Here is a 17,378-nt window from a genome sequence, read left to right on the forward strand (position 1 = left end):
CAGACTGAGCGCAGCTAGCCCGCAGCTCAGTGACAGCACCCAACCCCAACCCTGACCCGGGGAGGAGACATGGCCGGGCCGCTCTGAGGGCGTCTCTCTCACACCCGCACCCAGGCGAGGCAGCGAGGCAGCCGGCGGACAACTGCGTCTGTGTCCTCACTTCACCGCAAAGGGGACGACGACGGGACCCACATCGGAGCTAACGTCGGTTAGCTGGCTACTGTTAGCTTGCCAGCGCAATGGTGAGTAGCGCTAGCTCGGCTAACGATGCTAACGGCACAGACCCTCCGAGGACTGGACGCTGGGAGGCTAGCGCGATGCTAACTGTAACCGTTAGCTAACTGCTCATCAGGGGACACTGTTCTGTTGGTCGGTTCGTCCCCGGTGGGTCGGTGCTCGTCTGTAGCGGGCCCCTCGCTGGAGTGTTGTTTTGGTCGCTTCCCACCTGTAACCCTGACGAGAGCTTTGCTGCGATGTGGCCACCAGCTCCGAACCATTAGCATCTCAACTCACTGGGAGCAGCATCAAATCTGTGTGGAAAGCTTACTGGAACACCTGGGTCTGTACTGGTCTGCCTCAGGTTCGAATTCCAAATGTTTGACATGCATGTTCCCAGCTGGTGGCTGTTCAGGCCTCATCGTATTTAGATTTATAATTTTTAATAAGAGCAGATGTATTGATTTTACTTCCCCTGACGGTGGTTATGAATTGTCTGCAGTGTGCCGCTACATTTCCTTATCAGCAGCTGTGAGTGTGGTTAGGCAAATGTGCCATTTTATTTGTGGCTTTTTATAAATGATAGTATTGTGTTGGTTGTAGAGTGACACACAGACACACATGTCAGTGGATAACAGTCCTCTGCCAGCTCCCGGCGACGGGTTAGTGGTTTTGTTGACAGTACGCAGAGTCTGCATATCAACCAGTCCACGCCTTGCTTCACCTTGTCTACTCTCCCTGTGAGTAACCTCTGCAAACAGTGACACAGCTTTTGGCTGAGGAGTGAGGCTGATTTAGCTGCGACACCTGAGACTTTTTAATCTAACAGTTAATTGCAACAGCTTCTTATTACAGTTGTTTGCAGGAACACATGCTGGATCTCTGCGTGAGAACTGTGACGTTGTCTGATTATTAGACAAATCATACTAAAGTAAATAGATTCCCTCTCATTGCTATCATTGTTGACCTTATAATTTAGTAAATAGAAGACTCATTTGTTAATGATATCATAATCTAGGTTGGTACGAATTTCTCCGTCACTTGAGGGTCATATCTGTCAGTCTGACAATAACTGACCGCTGTTAAAGATCACTTGTACTAAGGGAGGCACATTAGTTAATTAACATTACACTATTTGCACTGGCACTATTTGCTGTGTATCAGGCATCGGTGGCAACCAGGTCACACTCATGTTAGCCTTTTGTTGGTCTCATTTTCCCTGGCATGAATGCAGTGAAATGTTGTCTCCCAGTGGATGATTTATTCATTTCATACATGACTAATTTAGGGAGCGTCTGTATGATTTATTTATTTATTTTTGGTCCCATTCTACAGCCAAAACGACAATATGGCCTTTTCTTAATTTGGGTCTAAATAAATGGTGATGTCTGTGTTTATTTCTAACATAGCAGGTTGGTGATATTATATCTCAGGCCTATTTTTTGTAGTGTTATTCATGTCATACTAATGCTATACTTATCTGGGCTGTTAACAAATTGGGCCCAGAGGACACAGGATGCCTCCTATGCCAAATGTAAGCCCCTTCTCCTAGTGATAATTCCCCTGAAAAACCTACCATCACTCAAGTCTTGCTTTTTCTTAAACTTTATCTTCCTGCTGTATGACTACTGCTGGTGTTTGCTCTTACATCTTGACCTTTTTAAAATGCTGTGTTGCTGAACTAGTTACATTACCTTTGCTTGCAGGCCTACAGCAGCTGTATCCCAGATGATGTAAGGCACCATTGCCTGTAGAGACCAAGATGACTGAAGTCCAGGCTACAGTGGAGTTCTCTGTGGAGCTCCACAAGTTCTACAATGTGGACCTGTTCCAAAGAGGGTGAGTATCTTCTCATTGTCTCTTTTTGGCATATGTGTTCAGCAGGTGAACTTTATTTTCCAAGCATACATTACAAATAAGGTTAATTAAGATGATAGTATGTTTTGAGGGAATTTGAACAAGCTTTGGTTTTTAGAGAACCACGATCTGGTTTAGACCTTCAGGGGGCTCAAAATGCTCTTTGTACACACGGCAGGGAATGCTAAACAGTGCTTAAGTATACAACATATATTTATGTGAGCTCTTCATTTAAACGTCGAGATGATGATACTCTCCTGTGCCTGGATAAAACTCTATCTCTATTCTCCCTGCTCATCAGTGCCGTAAGAGCTCAGGTTTACTACATGAGTGACTGCAAAAGAAAGTGCTCATTATTCATTCATGAAAAGTGTCATTTTACAAGAAGAGGCACTTGTAGCTGACCAGTGTGGTTTGTCCCTCTACAGAGTTTTTTTTAATGATGCTTTTGACCAAACTAATAGTTCGGTTTTCATGTGACTATTGGTTTTAAAACAAGTTGTGTGTTTTTTCAGGTTTTACCAGATTCGTTCCAACCTAAAGGTGCCACCCCGGGTCCCACACAAAGTTGAGACCAGTCTGCTTCACCCGGGAGGTAAATACATTTTTCTTACGCAATCGGATAAAATGGGTACAGTATGGTTTGTTTTTTTTCTCCACCACACCTGCAGCACTATTTTATGCTTACAAGCACAACCGAGCCAAGTGCAAAACCGCAGGCCTTCGGTGCATAGATTGGTGAACAGACTTTTGGCAACTGAAGCACACCTGCTATTTTGGTTTCATAGATGTGCAGCAGTTAAAAATGTTGAAGGGCTTGCTGAAGTAGATATCAAGCCAGAGGATGTGGTGATGCATAAAATCACTCTAAGCCACTCCTATCATTGGAGTCATGACTTGGAAGCAGCTCTATCCATCACAATGACACTACAACAGCTGATCAAATGGACAGATCCTTTTTCAAGCAGTCACGTTATTGTCTGCATCGTAGAGAAGCACAATCTGTTAGAAACCAGCGTGTGTTTTATTTAACTTGTACAATTATGACATGAATAAATATGTTGACATGGCTGTTAATAAGGCAACACTATTTCAGTTTAGTTCCTGCTCTACTTAATGTTGGGAATCCTCACATTGAACTGCAATGCATTTGATGAATACATCTTGAATGCTACTTTACATAACAGAGCAGTGTGACATGTGCAGTATTATATGGGGCTAGTTTATAGCAGCCCTGTGCCAAATTTCTCATAGTGAAGGCTGCAGATCTGTCAGCATATGAGTTTACCTTTCACATATGAAGAACACAAAAGAGGATTGTCTTGGTCAGACGCATTCACAGCTGGAGAATGTTAGAATTTATGCTTACAAGGGCTCACTCATTTTCTGTACATTTTACCTGATTAGTTTTATTTGCATATTTAAGTTTTAAAGAATATTACATCTTTCCTGCACATTTGGTTCTAGTATTTTTTTTTAGGTTTTGTTGAAATCCCCAAAGTGACAGCAGACTGATGTTTTGAGACATCTATTCTCAGTGCAAAAACATATTTTCAAACAAAATATCAACAAAACGCTTGGAGTTGCCTTATTTAAATACACTCTCACCTGCTTGTACCTCTCCTCCCACCTGTGCACTATGCACTTTTTGCTTGCCACCAAAAAAAGCGTCAGTGCATATAAAGTTGTGTCTGATTTGTCAATCCTAAGCCCGGCCTCTTTCCCCTCAAATCTCACATTCAAACCCTGAAAATAATATTTCAGTAACCTAAATGTAATGCACTGCTGCTTTTTTTTTTATCAGATAACTTGTTGCCTCTCTGTAAATGCAGGTGACATTAATTCAAGTCATTCTAATACCTCAGGTAGTCATGCATGTTTTACTATATTGCATTCCAGCTCTAAGATGTTTGCGCGAAAATAATCATTGTTATTGCAGATTTAGTTATTTTTTTGGCAGGGAGCTTGCAGAACACAAGCTTATCTCACACGCCACTCCTTGATCTTGGTATTTCTCTAAAGCTTTGTGTATATGCCACATCCGCTTACTTGGAGACAAGTTGCACCTGCTCTGTTCTTTTCACACAAAGCACTCAATTCAAAGAGGATCATCTTGAGAGCTTTTAATTTCAGTGATTAACTGTTTTATTTTCTTGTTTCCTGACTTTGTTCTCTCAACGTCATTCCAGATCTAATAAGATTTACCTTGTGTGACATGTCCTGCTCTCTTGACCAAGATCATCAACGGACTTTGCTGATGTTTAACTTTTAAGGATATTTCCAAACCGCAATCTGTTTCTTTTGAACAAACCATCTTATCATGTACGGTCTTTATGGCATACCATGGATAAACCCCAGGTTTTATGCAAATAGACAATTGGAGATATTGTAATTAAAACCTCAACCCTAAAACGTAAGAATCAAAACGCTCCCAATCTTCTTTGACCTCTATCACTGTCACTTTATTTACTATTTATTTATCAGCCATGTGTAACAACATCTCTCATTGTAAAGATTATACAAGAAAGTTCTTATGCAGATAGTTTGGCAACCATAGCTCAGTTCACAAACACTTAATCATATTATTATTTTTTGTTTAGGGTCTGATCTGGCATTTCCTGCTTTAGTCCAAGATGATGTTATCACCAGCAAAACGTTCCAGATCCTGTACAAGAATGAAGAGATTGTGATCAACGACGTCCTCCTCTTCAAAGTGATGATGCTGCTAGATGAGAAGAAGGTAAGTTTAACACAGTGAGATGGTGAATTTGTGAGGTATTGTTTGTTTTTGTTTTTTTGCTAGTCCAAAGACTTATGTTCAAGGTTAAATTTTTCTACATATTGCTACATGTCATTGCACACTTGACATGAAATAGATGTTCATAAAAAGTCAATCCGATCGAGACAAGTTTGTTTGACAGCAACACTTTAGAGACATATTTTTTTCTATTAACCCAAAACACCGCAAGTGTAGGGACAAATAAGTATTTGTCACAACTACTTTTATTTGACTTCTTTGTACTGCTCAGCAATAATGAAGATGAAAGTTGAGTTCCACTGTTTTAACAGAGCACATTCAAGTGTTGTTGACGGCTGGTTTGTCCTTAGGGGCATAAGCCAATGGTGTTGAACTGTTTTAGAATTATTGGAGCTGATCCCATCAGATAAAAATACCTTGATGGCTTTTATTACAGAGCTTGTAAATCAACTTGGGGCATCCTTTGCTTTAAAATAGATTCTCTGCACTGTTTTTCAATATCTTCAGGTAGAAGAGTCTCTCAATGACATGGATTTCCAGCTCTTCTTGGATTTATACTTCACAGATGGCGATTACTCGTAGGTGTTGCAAAAAATGTTACTGCATGTGCTTGTATTAGTGTTGGTGAATTTATTTTTATCGCCTATGCAAATGCAGCATTAATTGAGTCTTGTGTTTTCTTTTTCCTATTTTATTTGCACAGGCCGGACGATCCGAGCGCTTTACAGAATATCAGTGGCCGCACAATCCGTTTGCACTTTAGCCTTCAGCGAGGCATCCACCAACACATCAATGTCATGTTTGACTACTTCCACCTGTCTGTCATGTCCATAGCCATCCATGCCTCCCTCGTGGCACTACATCAACCCCTTATCAGGTCAGAGCACCACCCAACACAAGTTGACATATGGACACTCATAGAAAATGCAATATAGTTAATTGTACATAAATCTCCATCCTGTTTTTAACTATTGTACTTTGCTGTAAATTGTAACACAAACCTTTTCTTTCACACCACACAAAAACTGTTTATAAACTAAACATGCAGTTTTCACATTACAGTTGAAGGAAACAACATAGCTGTTGCATTTTAACTTGACATTCCTGTACAACATTCTTGTGTTGATAAGCTGAGTTAAATTTCACTCTATGATTTTACCCAGTTTTCCTCGACCAGTGAAAAGCACGTGGCTGAACCGCAACGCTCCAGCACAGAGCAAAGACTCAGTCATCCCATCTCTGGAGAATGTGGTGTTCGGCAACAGCTACGTCAAGCAAGTTTCGCCAGATGTAAGTGAAGCCACCGGAACAGCATGTCAGTGCAACTGGGTATCGGCATTGACTGTCATACACCTAATATTATCAATAATGTGACGGTTCTCCTTTTTATGAGGGAGAAATACTGATGATGAGATAAAAAGTTCCTGGCATTCATTCTTTGATCAAGAATGATGGGCACTGACACAGGCTTTGGTTATTACATGAGCATGACTGTGGACTCAGATTTGACATTTCCACACCACAGGTAGAATGGTTTGTTACATTCGTTGCATTGAAGCATTGGGGGAGACGTGTCAAGAGGTTGACAAAGGGTGCAGAAGAAGTGGAAACTGTCAGACCACTGTCACATTTGACCGGGAGTAATTGGCCCCTCCTGACAGAGAAAGGTGGCTGATCTGCCCCCGAGATGCTGTGGTGTGAATGTACCAGTGTTATTGAGATGGAACAGAGGTCCCACATCGGCCCACGATGCATCACTCATGGGCAGCTCGGGTGTAACAACCCATCGACCACTTATTCGATTCACTGCAGGGAACTGTGCAGAAGCCACTATAAAATATCACCATGTAGATATTGCGTAGAAAATATATAGAAATCACTGGCAGGTTCATCTATTGTGATTTATAGGGCTGTCGTGGTTACTGTAATAACTGAGTAATGAGGCACGCAGTGTGTAGTGGCAGACATTTAAACCAGTTTCTTCTTTGTAGAAGAATTCAATGGGTATGCTGCTATACGAACAAAAAAGAAAAAAGAAACAAGTAAGTATATTTTATTTATAAAGTGCCTTTAGAAAGGCGCTCTGCAAAAGTTACGAGGTATTGTAACTTTTGCAAACATAAAAAAAACAAACAATCCGTGCGAAATTATTCAGCAAAACTTATATCTATTAGCACCAATTTATAAAAGTGGTTTATTTTCTGTAATTTAATACACTACCAAAATATTCCCCCCTTAGTTCAATTGGTAACCACTGACTGAATTAATGCAGAAAATATAACTTTAAAAAACAGAATTTAAATTGGCAAAACTGCACAGAACATATTACTGTGTCCGGGTTTGTTTTTCCAATGACGGTGGCTTTAAAGCCTCATGTTTACAGTTGCTAGTTTCCAGAAGAGCGGAAATGTTGTTTACAGATTTAAATAATCTATCGCCCCTTCTCTCTGTTCCCTTTGATCCCACAGGGCAGGACATTCCTGGTAACTGACCACTGTCTGCAACATGCCTTCAGTCTGCACCAGAACCTCTGCTCCAGTCTCCTTCTCGCCTACCAGGGCCTCTTCGGCTACTTCACTTCTATCACCAAGGACCTGCCCTCCTCCCACCGTATGGAACTAGGTATACTGCGCTGTGACTTCACACAATATGTTTTTGCACACTCTTTACTTTTTTGTTTTACTTAAAAGCACATTTTCAAGGTTAGACGATATAATACTTTCTGATTCATTTGTCACTTTGGATTGATTTTCATTGTTTTGTCTTTTTCAGTGTTTACGTAAATCACATTTTGCAAGTTTGGTGTGTTTTCTCATGTCATTTCACCTGATCCCTGCTCAGTTACATAATCCTCCCTTCAAACAAACTACACAATGAACAACCTGCTAAGTGAACTTGTGAATCTATTTGTGGTTGACTAATCAGAGCTCATAAACTTACAAAATCATAGTTGCATTCAGTCAAATTAAGTCTGTTTGCCAGTTGACTAAAACCAAATTGTGAACATAACTCATTTTTGTTACTATGGTTCACTAAATCTAACTCACACAAGTGGACAGACATTAACCAATCACAGACGATCAAATCATAAAAAGGTTAAATGTACCTATATGTGCAATCTTACTAGCCAAGCCCAGCATGCAAGTCCTATATGAGAGAGTACTCAGAAGACCCTATCCCCGAAGTCAAAGGCACGTCTACATAGGTACGTCCCGACCCTTACAGAACCAGCCTGCCTTTCTTTTCCTCTTCACTCCAGGTACCTTCCTGTAGAAAACACCTTGTCTTCTTTATGTCCCACTTGCCTGAGACAATATACTTGACTGCTGTCATGTCACCTTTTCATTCTTCTCTATACTGTATACTTAAACTGTCTTTCCTCATTAATAACTGACCTCGGTCAAAGACTCTTTCTGATGCAGTGGTGTTGTAGAATTTGTTGGCTGTCTCTGCTCATGTGATGAAAAACAAAAAAGCTACTTTCTGACACCAGTGTTGCTGTGCACTACTTTCTCATTCAGCCTGCATAACTGGTTCTTCTTTAACCCTTTAAAATGTATTACTGTTCAGTAAATGATCAAAGTGAATCTTATTAATGTTGTGCCTTTGCCTTCTCAGAGCAACTCGACTTAGAGGCCCGTCTCGCTGACTTGTGCGAACAAGTTAAGGTAAGATTTGTTGCCGGCCTCCTTCACAAAGCAGTGAGAGAAAAATATTTATGGGACGGCATGTCTGGCACATTTTCAGATTGGTGTTATGTTCATATTGGGCAGGAGGGGTTATTAGGAATGTACCTCGGGCCATAGAAGTTGTGAAGTAAAATTCTTTATATTGACTGAACATGTCTTACGGCTGGAGGGCATGAGTGACACATCCTGATTTTCTAGACGTGTGTAATAATCTTTTATTCAATACTTTTTAGAAGAAGCATTTGGATAGACTAGTTTGTTATAGGTATTGTCTTTTCATAGTTATTTACTGTAAAGCTAAGCCCTCCTGCAAAGAGCTGCTATACTTGGAGCCTTCCTCACTTGTGCCCTCTGGTGGCTGTCTCTGTATTTTCAGCAGAAGGCTGAGTCCCCAGATGAGCTGGCAGAGTTGGTAAATATGAACCTGGCTCAGCTCTGCTCTCTGCTCATGGCTCTTTGGGGACAGTTCCTCGAGGTGGTGTCGCTGCAGGAGCATGTCGCTGCCCTTCTGGCTGTGGAGCATCATACACTAAGAGTGAGATCCTCAATCGCAGACAATTTTAATATCTGATGGGTTGATCTTTGACTGACAATGATCCGTTTTTCAATCCGAGTAATACTGCTGACTGACTCTTGACTGTATCTCTTACAGGTAAGGCGGTTTGCTGAGGCTTTCTTTTGTCTCGAACATCCAAGACAGTCTGCTTTGGCTTATCAAGAACTACAGTAAGTTGCAGTGGCATGTTTGTCTTGGGTGTGAAATATAGTGTTGCGGTTGTCAAGCCTGTGCTAGTAGCTACATGCCTGAAATACTATAGACCAAGTATGGAAAACCCATGTTTCTTTCTCTCACTCTCTTTGTCACCTTTTTCCTCTCATCATCAGTGCTCACAGTCACCAGCAGATGACTAATGCTGTCAAAAGCTCCAACTACTTCCTAACGTTGCCGCCGCTTCCAGTGGAATGTGCGGACCTGGATGGTGATGTCAGCTCACTGCCGATCATCTTTGAGGATCGATACCTGGACTCCATCACTGAAGGTCAGTAGCAAAGTATCGTCATATAACTATATTTTCAGTAATTATCCTCAATAATGATGGGTGTTTTTAAACTAAATCTTTTTAATGTTTCAACTGTTTTTTGTTATGAAGATCGTGATGGACCCTGGCTGGGCATGCACAACACAAGGACTGGCTCAGTCTCCAGTAAAACGGACAAGCCCAGCTCCAAGGACTGCGGTGCAGGTGCCAGCCCCATACCGGAGTCTCGATCAGCCTCCCTGGACAACAGCTGGCCAGACAACTATGATCCGCCACCTAAGTCCAAAGGAAAGTCAGTCAAACTAAAGAAAAATGCAAAGACTGATAACTCCAAGAAGTTGATCAGACAAGGTTCCAAGGACTCAGTAGTTCTGGTGGGCTATAAGAATCTCAAAGCTCCTTTTAGTGACCCCAACACAAAATGCAAGGAAGGGGAGGCTCCTCTTAACCCAGAGGAGGAACGGGATACTTTGCTGGGGGACTCTAGTAGTTGTTCAAGGACTAATGCCAATTCTACTTTTGACTCTGGTGCCACAGCGGCACATTCTGAAAACAGTGTTCTTGATTCTGTTGTAGATGACAATATAATTGCTGCTGCTGCTTTTCAAGAAGGTTCCTTCAAAAATCCTACAAGTTTGGACACACAGAATAATCCTCAGGCAGGTACTGGGGCTGGCACTATATGCAACCAACCACTTGACAAAGATGAGCAAGCTCACCCGCCTGGCCAAAAGCTGTCACAGTGGCCTAGTGGGCTCAAGCAAATTGAGGTGAAACCAAGTAACAAGGACCCCTACCAAGGAGATAAGGTCACTGTTCTTCTACCCTGTCGGACTGATGGGATTCCAAGAAATATTACTCCTGAGATAACCCAGACAGACCCCTGTGACTCCCAACAGTCTGTGGTGGACTCTGTGTTTGGAAGGCCAGGTAAAGAGGCTGCACAGTGTTCCCAGCCCTGCCTGGTCTCAGTACAGGTAAAGAGTGATTGTATCCGGCTGCCAGATGTTGCAGCCCCCAGTGCCTCGTCTCGCCTCTCAGACTCGGGCATCGAGAGTGAGCCCAGCTCCTTTGCCACTCAGCTTGCTCCAGGACCGCAGACCTCTGCAGGGCTAGGCTTTGCTGAATCGGTTGTTACTGCCCCACAGCCCGAGAAGCCCCTTTTGAATACAGCACCACGGCCTGTTCAGCAGAGCACTGTTCAAAAGCCCAGTGGGGAAATTCTTCACCCAGAAAATACCAGTGTTGTCAGTGGAGTCCAGTCCTCCCTCACGTCCATTAATTCTTTGCCCTCAGATGATGAGGGTGACGCCTCCAGTGGAGCTGAAGTGCAAGGCAGTAAGTCCAGTGTGTTGGTGCAGGAGCAGAGTGTAATCTTCTCTGGGGATATCACCAACAGACCTGCCATTGCTGCTGCCTCCACCTCTGACACTGGTGCAGTTGATTCCAAACTTATTAAATCTCCCTTTGACTTGGAAACCGATTCCAAGTTAATAGTGTCTGAACTCAAGCACGAAGGAGCAGCTGGTTGTGGGACCTCGAAAGAGTTTCGTAGTGAACCCCACTCTGCCGGCCCTTCCAGTAAGTCTGCCACCAGTAGCTCTGACCTGGTAAAACGCGGGATGGTAGAGAACTACTTTGGCTCACGCTCAAGCACAGATGTGTCTGAGATCAGCCCCGTAGAAACATCTGCTATCACGTTGGGAATACAGACAGGGTTCCCGGCTGAAGAGGATGAGCCAGATCATGATATTGAGAACGGTTACTATGAGGAAGGTGATGGTAATGCTTTTGTGAATGGTTTCACTGATGAAGAGCAAACTGGGGTTGGGGATCCAGCCACTCAAGAGACTAGTCTTCTGTTTGAGCAGCTTGGCATCGGCTACCTGCATGAAACAAAGGATTCATCCAAAGCTCCCATCTGCTCTAACCTAGCCTCCAGCAGCGCTATGCATAGCTCGGGAAGACCTCGCTTTCCCTCCACCTCCCTTTCCTCCAACCTGCGGTGGTATGAATGTGCACCCGCACCACAGATGAAAGCGTGAGTCATGATCCCACTAAATATTACACTTAATGCAGATAATTGTCCTGTTTTGCACATTTTAAACAGATATTTGTCTCCGTATTTAATTATAATTGTGCAGGTTCATCAAGTCCAAAGAAGAAATGAAGCAGCTGAAGCTACCCGGTGTCTTGTACAGTGATGTGCCTGAGCTGGCATCCACTGTTCCATATTTCAGCTTGGAGGAAGATGAGAGCTGTGAAGAAGGCATCCATCTCATAGTCTGTGTCCATGGATTGGACGGTAGGAAAAGTTACTGTCTATGAAGTCATTATTTTAGTTTTTAGAAATGAAATTGATGTTTTTTATTTTTTATTTATTGCTCCAGGTAACAGTGCGGACCTTAGACTGGTGAAGACGTACCTTGAGCTTGGCCTGCCTGGTGCTAGAATAGACTTCCTAATGTCTGAGAGGAACCAGGTGAGTGGATAAAAGCACAGACGCTGCTGTCGTCTGACATCACTGTTAAACACCTATAACATGGAAGCGACGGAAGAAAAATTTGATTGTTGTTGGATATAAATGGGTAAACTTGTTCATACACTATAAATAAAGATAGATGACCTGACAGCTCCCAAAAAGTGAAGGTAAAGCATCTGCATTGCACCCGGGTGGCTGGCTGCAGCATAGTTTGTAAACCCCACCTCCTCCCTCTGTGGGACCTCAATACCAGACTCCATCCCCCAGTCGCTACTTCACAGACTCTGGATTGTGGGAGGAATTGGAGCTTCGTCGTCCCTCTTTATTTAAAAACTATGTTTATTAGTTGATACAGTCTCTCGAGCCTGTCTCAGTTGAGGTAACACAACTGTCCTGACATTGTCTTGTTCTTTTTAAAACTCCTTATTTACAGAATGACACCTTCGCTGACTTTGAGTCAATGACAGACCGACTGCTGGATGAAATAGTCCAATATATTCAAATATACAATCTCACTGTGTCAAGGATAAGGTAAGATGTTCTGTTTTACCAAAGTCTAACATCTGGATGTTTAATAAGAAAAACAATAATTAGGTTTTACTCCACTCAAGGATAGGTTAGGGATTGAGTGTGTTGCTGCATGGTGTAGTATGATTACTATCTGTGTGATGAAGTACAATGTTTATATTGTGGAGATACTTGAGATTTATAACGGTCTCATTCAGCACATGTAGAATTTTTATTTTTTTATAGTGAGTTACTCCTACAGTTGTGTTTTGAAGACCCTTTCATCATCCAAATTGAAAAAGAGTATCCCACTTTAGCCATTTTATTCTTCATTTGCAGCTTCGTGGGTCATTCCTTGGGGAACCTCATTGTTCGCTCAGTGCTGAGCAGGCCCAGGTTTAAATGTTACCTGAGCAGGCTGCACACTTTCCTCTCCCTGTCTGGACCTCACCTGGGCACACTGTACAACAGCTCTGCTCTGGTCAACACAGGTAGGTGTCATAGTGATTCTGTCCATGGTTTTATTCTCTCACTCTGTCTTCTGTCCAACAGGTGGATCATGTTACATTAACAGCTACTCTTTGTTTTAAGGCCTCTGGTTCATGCAGAAGTGGAAAAAGTCGGGGTCACTCCTTCAGCTGACGTGCCGTGATCACTCGGATCCTCGCCAAACGTTCCTTTACAAGCTCAGCAAAAAATCTGGTTAGCTTTGCATTTTCCTTTTTCTTTTCTTTTTTCAACCAATGACTGTTTAAGAACCTGTGTATGTGGAGTATGAGTTTGTAGAGATAATGTTTCTGTTGATCTTCTGTTTCAGGTCTGCAATTTTTCAAGAATGTGGTGCTGGTGGGTTCACTTCAGGATCGTTATGTCCCTTACCATTCTGCTCGAATTGAAATGTGCAAAACTGCATTAAAGGACAAACAAACAGGTGAGTTGAAGAAGGATCCTATATGAGCACACTGATGTACTGTAAGCATTTGTCAGGAAGAAATGTGTTTAATAAATACAAGTGATTCTCACATTTTTAATTGGAGACAATCAAACGTACCAAAGCCATCTTCAAACCAAACCTGAGTTTGCCTTTCACATATGAAGAATGCAGCAGGAGATTATCCGAGTCAGTCATATTCACAACACACCTGAGAATATGACACCTACTTGCTTTTTTCTAGACATTTTCCTGCTGTATTCACTTATGGTCTCGCTCTGACATTTTACCAGGCAGGAAAAGTTCTGGAAAATATCCGGACAAACTGATTCAGACAATTTATTTCTGATAAACAGCTCCTCTGGAAAAACTAAGTATAATTGCCAGACTACAGTGTTTGTATGAAAGTAGCTCAAAACTGTTGCTTACTTACAGTGTCTGATGCAGTTTAATAATTCAGACGGTTACTCTAAAGCTGCTTTCGGACATGCACTGAACTCCGCAGATCCTCTAAACTTTCTCCGGAGGAGGTGCATGTGTGAACGCAAATGTCCAAGTGAGAGGCTCAACAGTTTTTGCTGACTTTCTCCGCCTGGCCTCCTAGTATAAAGTCTGTAGAAATTAGATTTGAGAACACAACAGGGGATCAAAAATGAAAAAGACAAAAAGAAAAATAATGTCTTTCGGTTAATACGCAATGTCATACACGTTGAAGACACCGAAGAAGTTGTTAAGAGAGTGTTTGTAAACATGATCACGTGATCTCCACAGTGGAGTTTAGACGTCACTTCCTGTCTCTGTCTACTGCACCCAGCTGCTTCACCTCTCGCCTGAATAATGCAGATGATTTGTTGCTGTTGTGAACATGTCTTTGCAGAGAAATGTGTTGTGCATGTGTTAAAGGCAATTTGCAGGTAAACTCCATAACCAATTCTCTGGATTTTACCAGCAGGTTATGTCTGGAAACAGCCTAATTCTGTCTTTATACTAAATCTCATATCATAATACAGCTCAACCCTTTGGAGCTTGAATCGATCAGAGACAATCCAATTAATTAACAGTTGCCCTGTTCTACCTCTTTCTCTCTTGTCTGCACCAGGTCCTGTGTACGCTGAGATGATAGAGAACCTGCTGCTTCCACTGCTTCAGAGCAGAGACTGTAATCTAGTGCGGTTTGACGTTATTCACGCCCTGCCCAACACGGCCAACTCCCTTATTGGTCGGGCCGCCCATATTGCCGTACTTGATTCGGAGATCTTCCTGGAGAAGTTCTTTCTCGTTGCTGGCCTCAAGTTCTTTCAGTAGAACCGCGGCAGATTCAAACACACGACTGGAGGACAGGAATGTGCAGCTAATACCTCACTGCATCCAAACATCATTCTGTTCATAGCATCTGGATTATCTCTTGGTTTTTAAAAACATACAAATACTTTTCAAAGACATGAGAGCAAAATCACAATTTGACTAATTTCCTGTTTATAGTGGAATCACAGTGGATTTCTATTTTTCTACTGCCATTTTTTGTATTTGTTTTTTGTGTTTGGGAAATGCCGTCCCTCATGCGCTATACTTTCTGTGTTATTTATGTTATATTTTTAATAATTTTTCTCCAAGTTATTAAATTAATTTTAGATGCTGAACGTATGGATGGAAATTTAGCTGCTACAAAAATGGAATGGCTGTTTTGGTGAGCTGGCCCATATCAAGTCTGCAAATACTGTCCTCACCATTGCACCATGTCTTTTCCACCAATTTTAAGAGACACTGCATTGATTTGCACCACAACTACATTTTAAAAGCTTTTGTACTGAAAAGGGTCATTTGTACAAGTTACTTTTTTTATCAACGAATTTCACAATTTATCATTTTTAAGGCAAAGAATGCATTTGAAACAGAATTGTTGCTCCGACTCTACAGCTTTGGGTTTGGTCTTAATATTTGATGCTGTTCCTTGTCATTGCAGCATTCTGCACATGAAACCCAACCTGGTGTTGGGAGAATAAAGCTTTGCTACAACATAACATTTTACTACAGAGGTTTTAAGCAAAATTCAGCAAAAGCACAGGTTAGTAATATGAACTTGTTTTATCGAAAGTATTTGGTTGGTATTGTGATTATATATGTGTTAAACTGGAAAGTATTGTTTGGAAATTTAAAAAGTGTTTCCTGGACAGTTGTTTATATATCATCATACTCTACCATTAAATATGCATATTCTTCAGTTGGTTATATGATCTTTCTTTCCAGAGTTACATTTCTCCTGACGTAAGAGGGTTGACTTAGATTTTCTTTTTCTTGAGCAATGTAAATTCTTTTAAAGATTAAAGTCAAATACGTATAAAGATTATTTTATTCTACTTTTGTTGACTAGTTTTAGTTTTTGCCCTGCAGAGGGCAGTGTTAGAACCCTTGAAACAGAAAACATCCCTGGATTTTCTCCTTTGCACAGATCTCTGTCAAAATGTATTGGGTTCGCTCTGTGCACATGTCCCATCCTTCCAAATTTTGAGTAAATCTGTTCAATGGCTCTAATTTGTCTTTAAATAAACCTGCTGTCAAACAAACAAATGGACGAACAGGGGTGAAAACGTAACCTCCTTGGTGGAGGTAACCAAGTGTCAAACGACCTCTTGTGTCTTTCAAAGACCAACCACAGGGGAGTCGATGGAACCTGAAGACTCCCTGCTGTGGGACATCCCCCTCACCCTGCATCTACTTGAACTTTAAATACTTTTCTCTGCTCCTCATTTTAATACACCAAACATTAGACCTTCCAGTGAAGTGTGCTTAGCAGGAATTGTATTTTTTTTTTTAGCCTCTCTGGTGCAACTAGGATTTCCTTTTCAGTGTCTCCACACAGCAAATCAAACCATGATGAAGACTTTGGGAAGGAAAACACAGAGGACAAAAATGCTAACATCCTTTTCATGTTTCTGAGATGTATTCATTGAATCCATGACAAACCTTTGATCGGTTCATTCACATTTTTCATCAAGGTGACTCAACTCACTTGGAATTAAATACATTTGAAAAATTCAATGAAATCTGATCTGAATTTTTCCCTTTTCCGAGGGCAACAAACACTAACAATGAAATGTGTGAATGAGATATGTTACGATTTCCCAACCAACTCTTAAAGTAGTAGTTCCTAAGTCAAGGATGCTAACCAAGGGGGACCAGGCTTTTGCATTCAGGGGCCCGAGGCTCTGAAACTCCTCGCTTGAAGAGGTTAGACTTGCCAGCAATTCATGTATTTTTAAATCATCACTTCAAATACATTTATATAGGAATACCAAATGCCTGATTTAATTGTAATGAACGGATTGATACACATTTCAGAGAAAACCATTGTATTTTCTACTTTACTACATAGCCTTTCTTAAAAGTTACTTATATATTTTTGAACTTTAGATACGGGATGATTTAACATGCTTTAAAAACCTATTGTTAGAAAATAACCCAGTAGTTTCCAACCTTGGCTTCTGACGCCTTACAAGAATCACAGTGTGGGACACATTTAATTTAATATAATTCTGAAAATTCATGCAAAACCTTGTTTATATTCTATAAACTTGATGTACAACCAGCAATCAGTGCACGACAAAAATAAGCCAATGTATACAATGTAAATAAAACACTATATAAAAACCCTATAGAAAAGTAGCAGGGGGAAATGAGCTTTTATTTAATGTTGTAATCATCTACTACTGATTTTATTGACTTTATAACAATGCATCATATTTGCATTGTATGTGTTTTCAAATTCTGAACTGGCAAAGTTAGCAGTGGCTTAACTGAAGCTATGAGCTATGCAAACTTTTTTAGATAAATGTTACAGACATATTTATTATTTATTATTATTTACTGGGACGTAGACCCGCCCACATCCTGCCTCTGA

The 17,378-nt window shown here is 41.3% G+C and overlaps 1 protein-coding gene across 2 annotated transcripts; it reads left to right on the plus strand.

The window, feature by feature from the left end:
• fam135a (family with sequence similarity 135 member A) lies at window positions 1-16,007 on the plus strand. Of its 2 annotated transcripts, none has more exons than XM_061087283.1 (21): window positions 1-242; window positions 1,923-2,055; window positions 2,589-2,668; window positions 4,674-4,813; window positions 5,339-5,409; window positions 5,535-5,708; window positions 5,995-6,121; window positions 7,300-7,453; window positions 7,959-8,036; window positions 8,450-8,499; window positions 8,897-9,055; window positions 9,173-9,246; window positions 9,406-9,560; window positions 9,672-11,601; window positions 11,705-11,865; window positions 11,951-12,042; window positions 12,476-12,573; window positions 12,889-13,040; window positions 13,141-13,251; window positions 13,367-13,480; window positions 14,580-16,007. In XM_061087283.1, exons 2-21 carry the CDS (start codon window positions 1,979-1,981, stop codon window positions 14,783-14,785), a joined length of 4,203 nt encoding a protein of 1,400 aa, XP_060943266.1. In that variant the 5' UTR covers window positions 1-242; window positions 1,923-1,978; the 3' UTR covers window positions 14,786-16,007. The 2 variants fall into 2 exon arrangements, with proteins under 2 accessions (XP_060943266.1, XP_060943267.1); XM_061087284.1 differs by having other exon boundaries at window positions 8,900-9,055.
• Window positions 16,008-17,378: the final 1,371 nt, after the last annotated feature.

The sequence above is a fragment of the Limanda limanda genome, chromosome 15 (assembly GCF_963576545.1).
Source record: "Limanda limanda chromosome 15, fLimLim1.1, whole genome shotgun sequence".
Lineage (NCBI taxonomy): Eukaryota > Metazoa > Chordata > Actinopteri > Pleuronectiformes > Pleuronectidae > Limanda > Limanda limanda.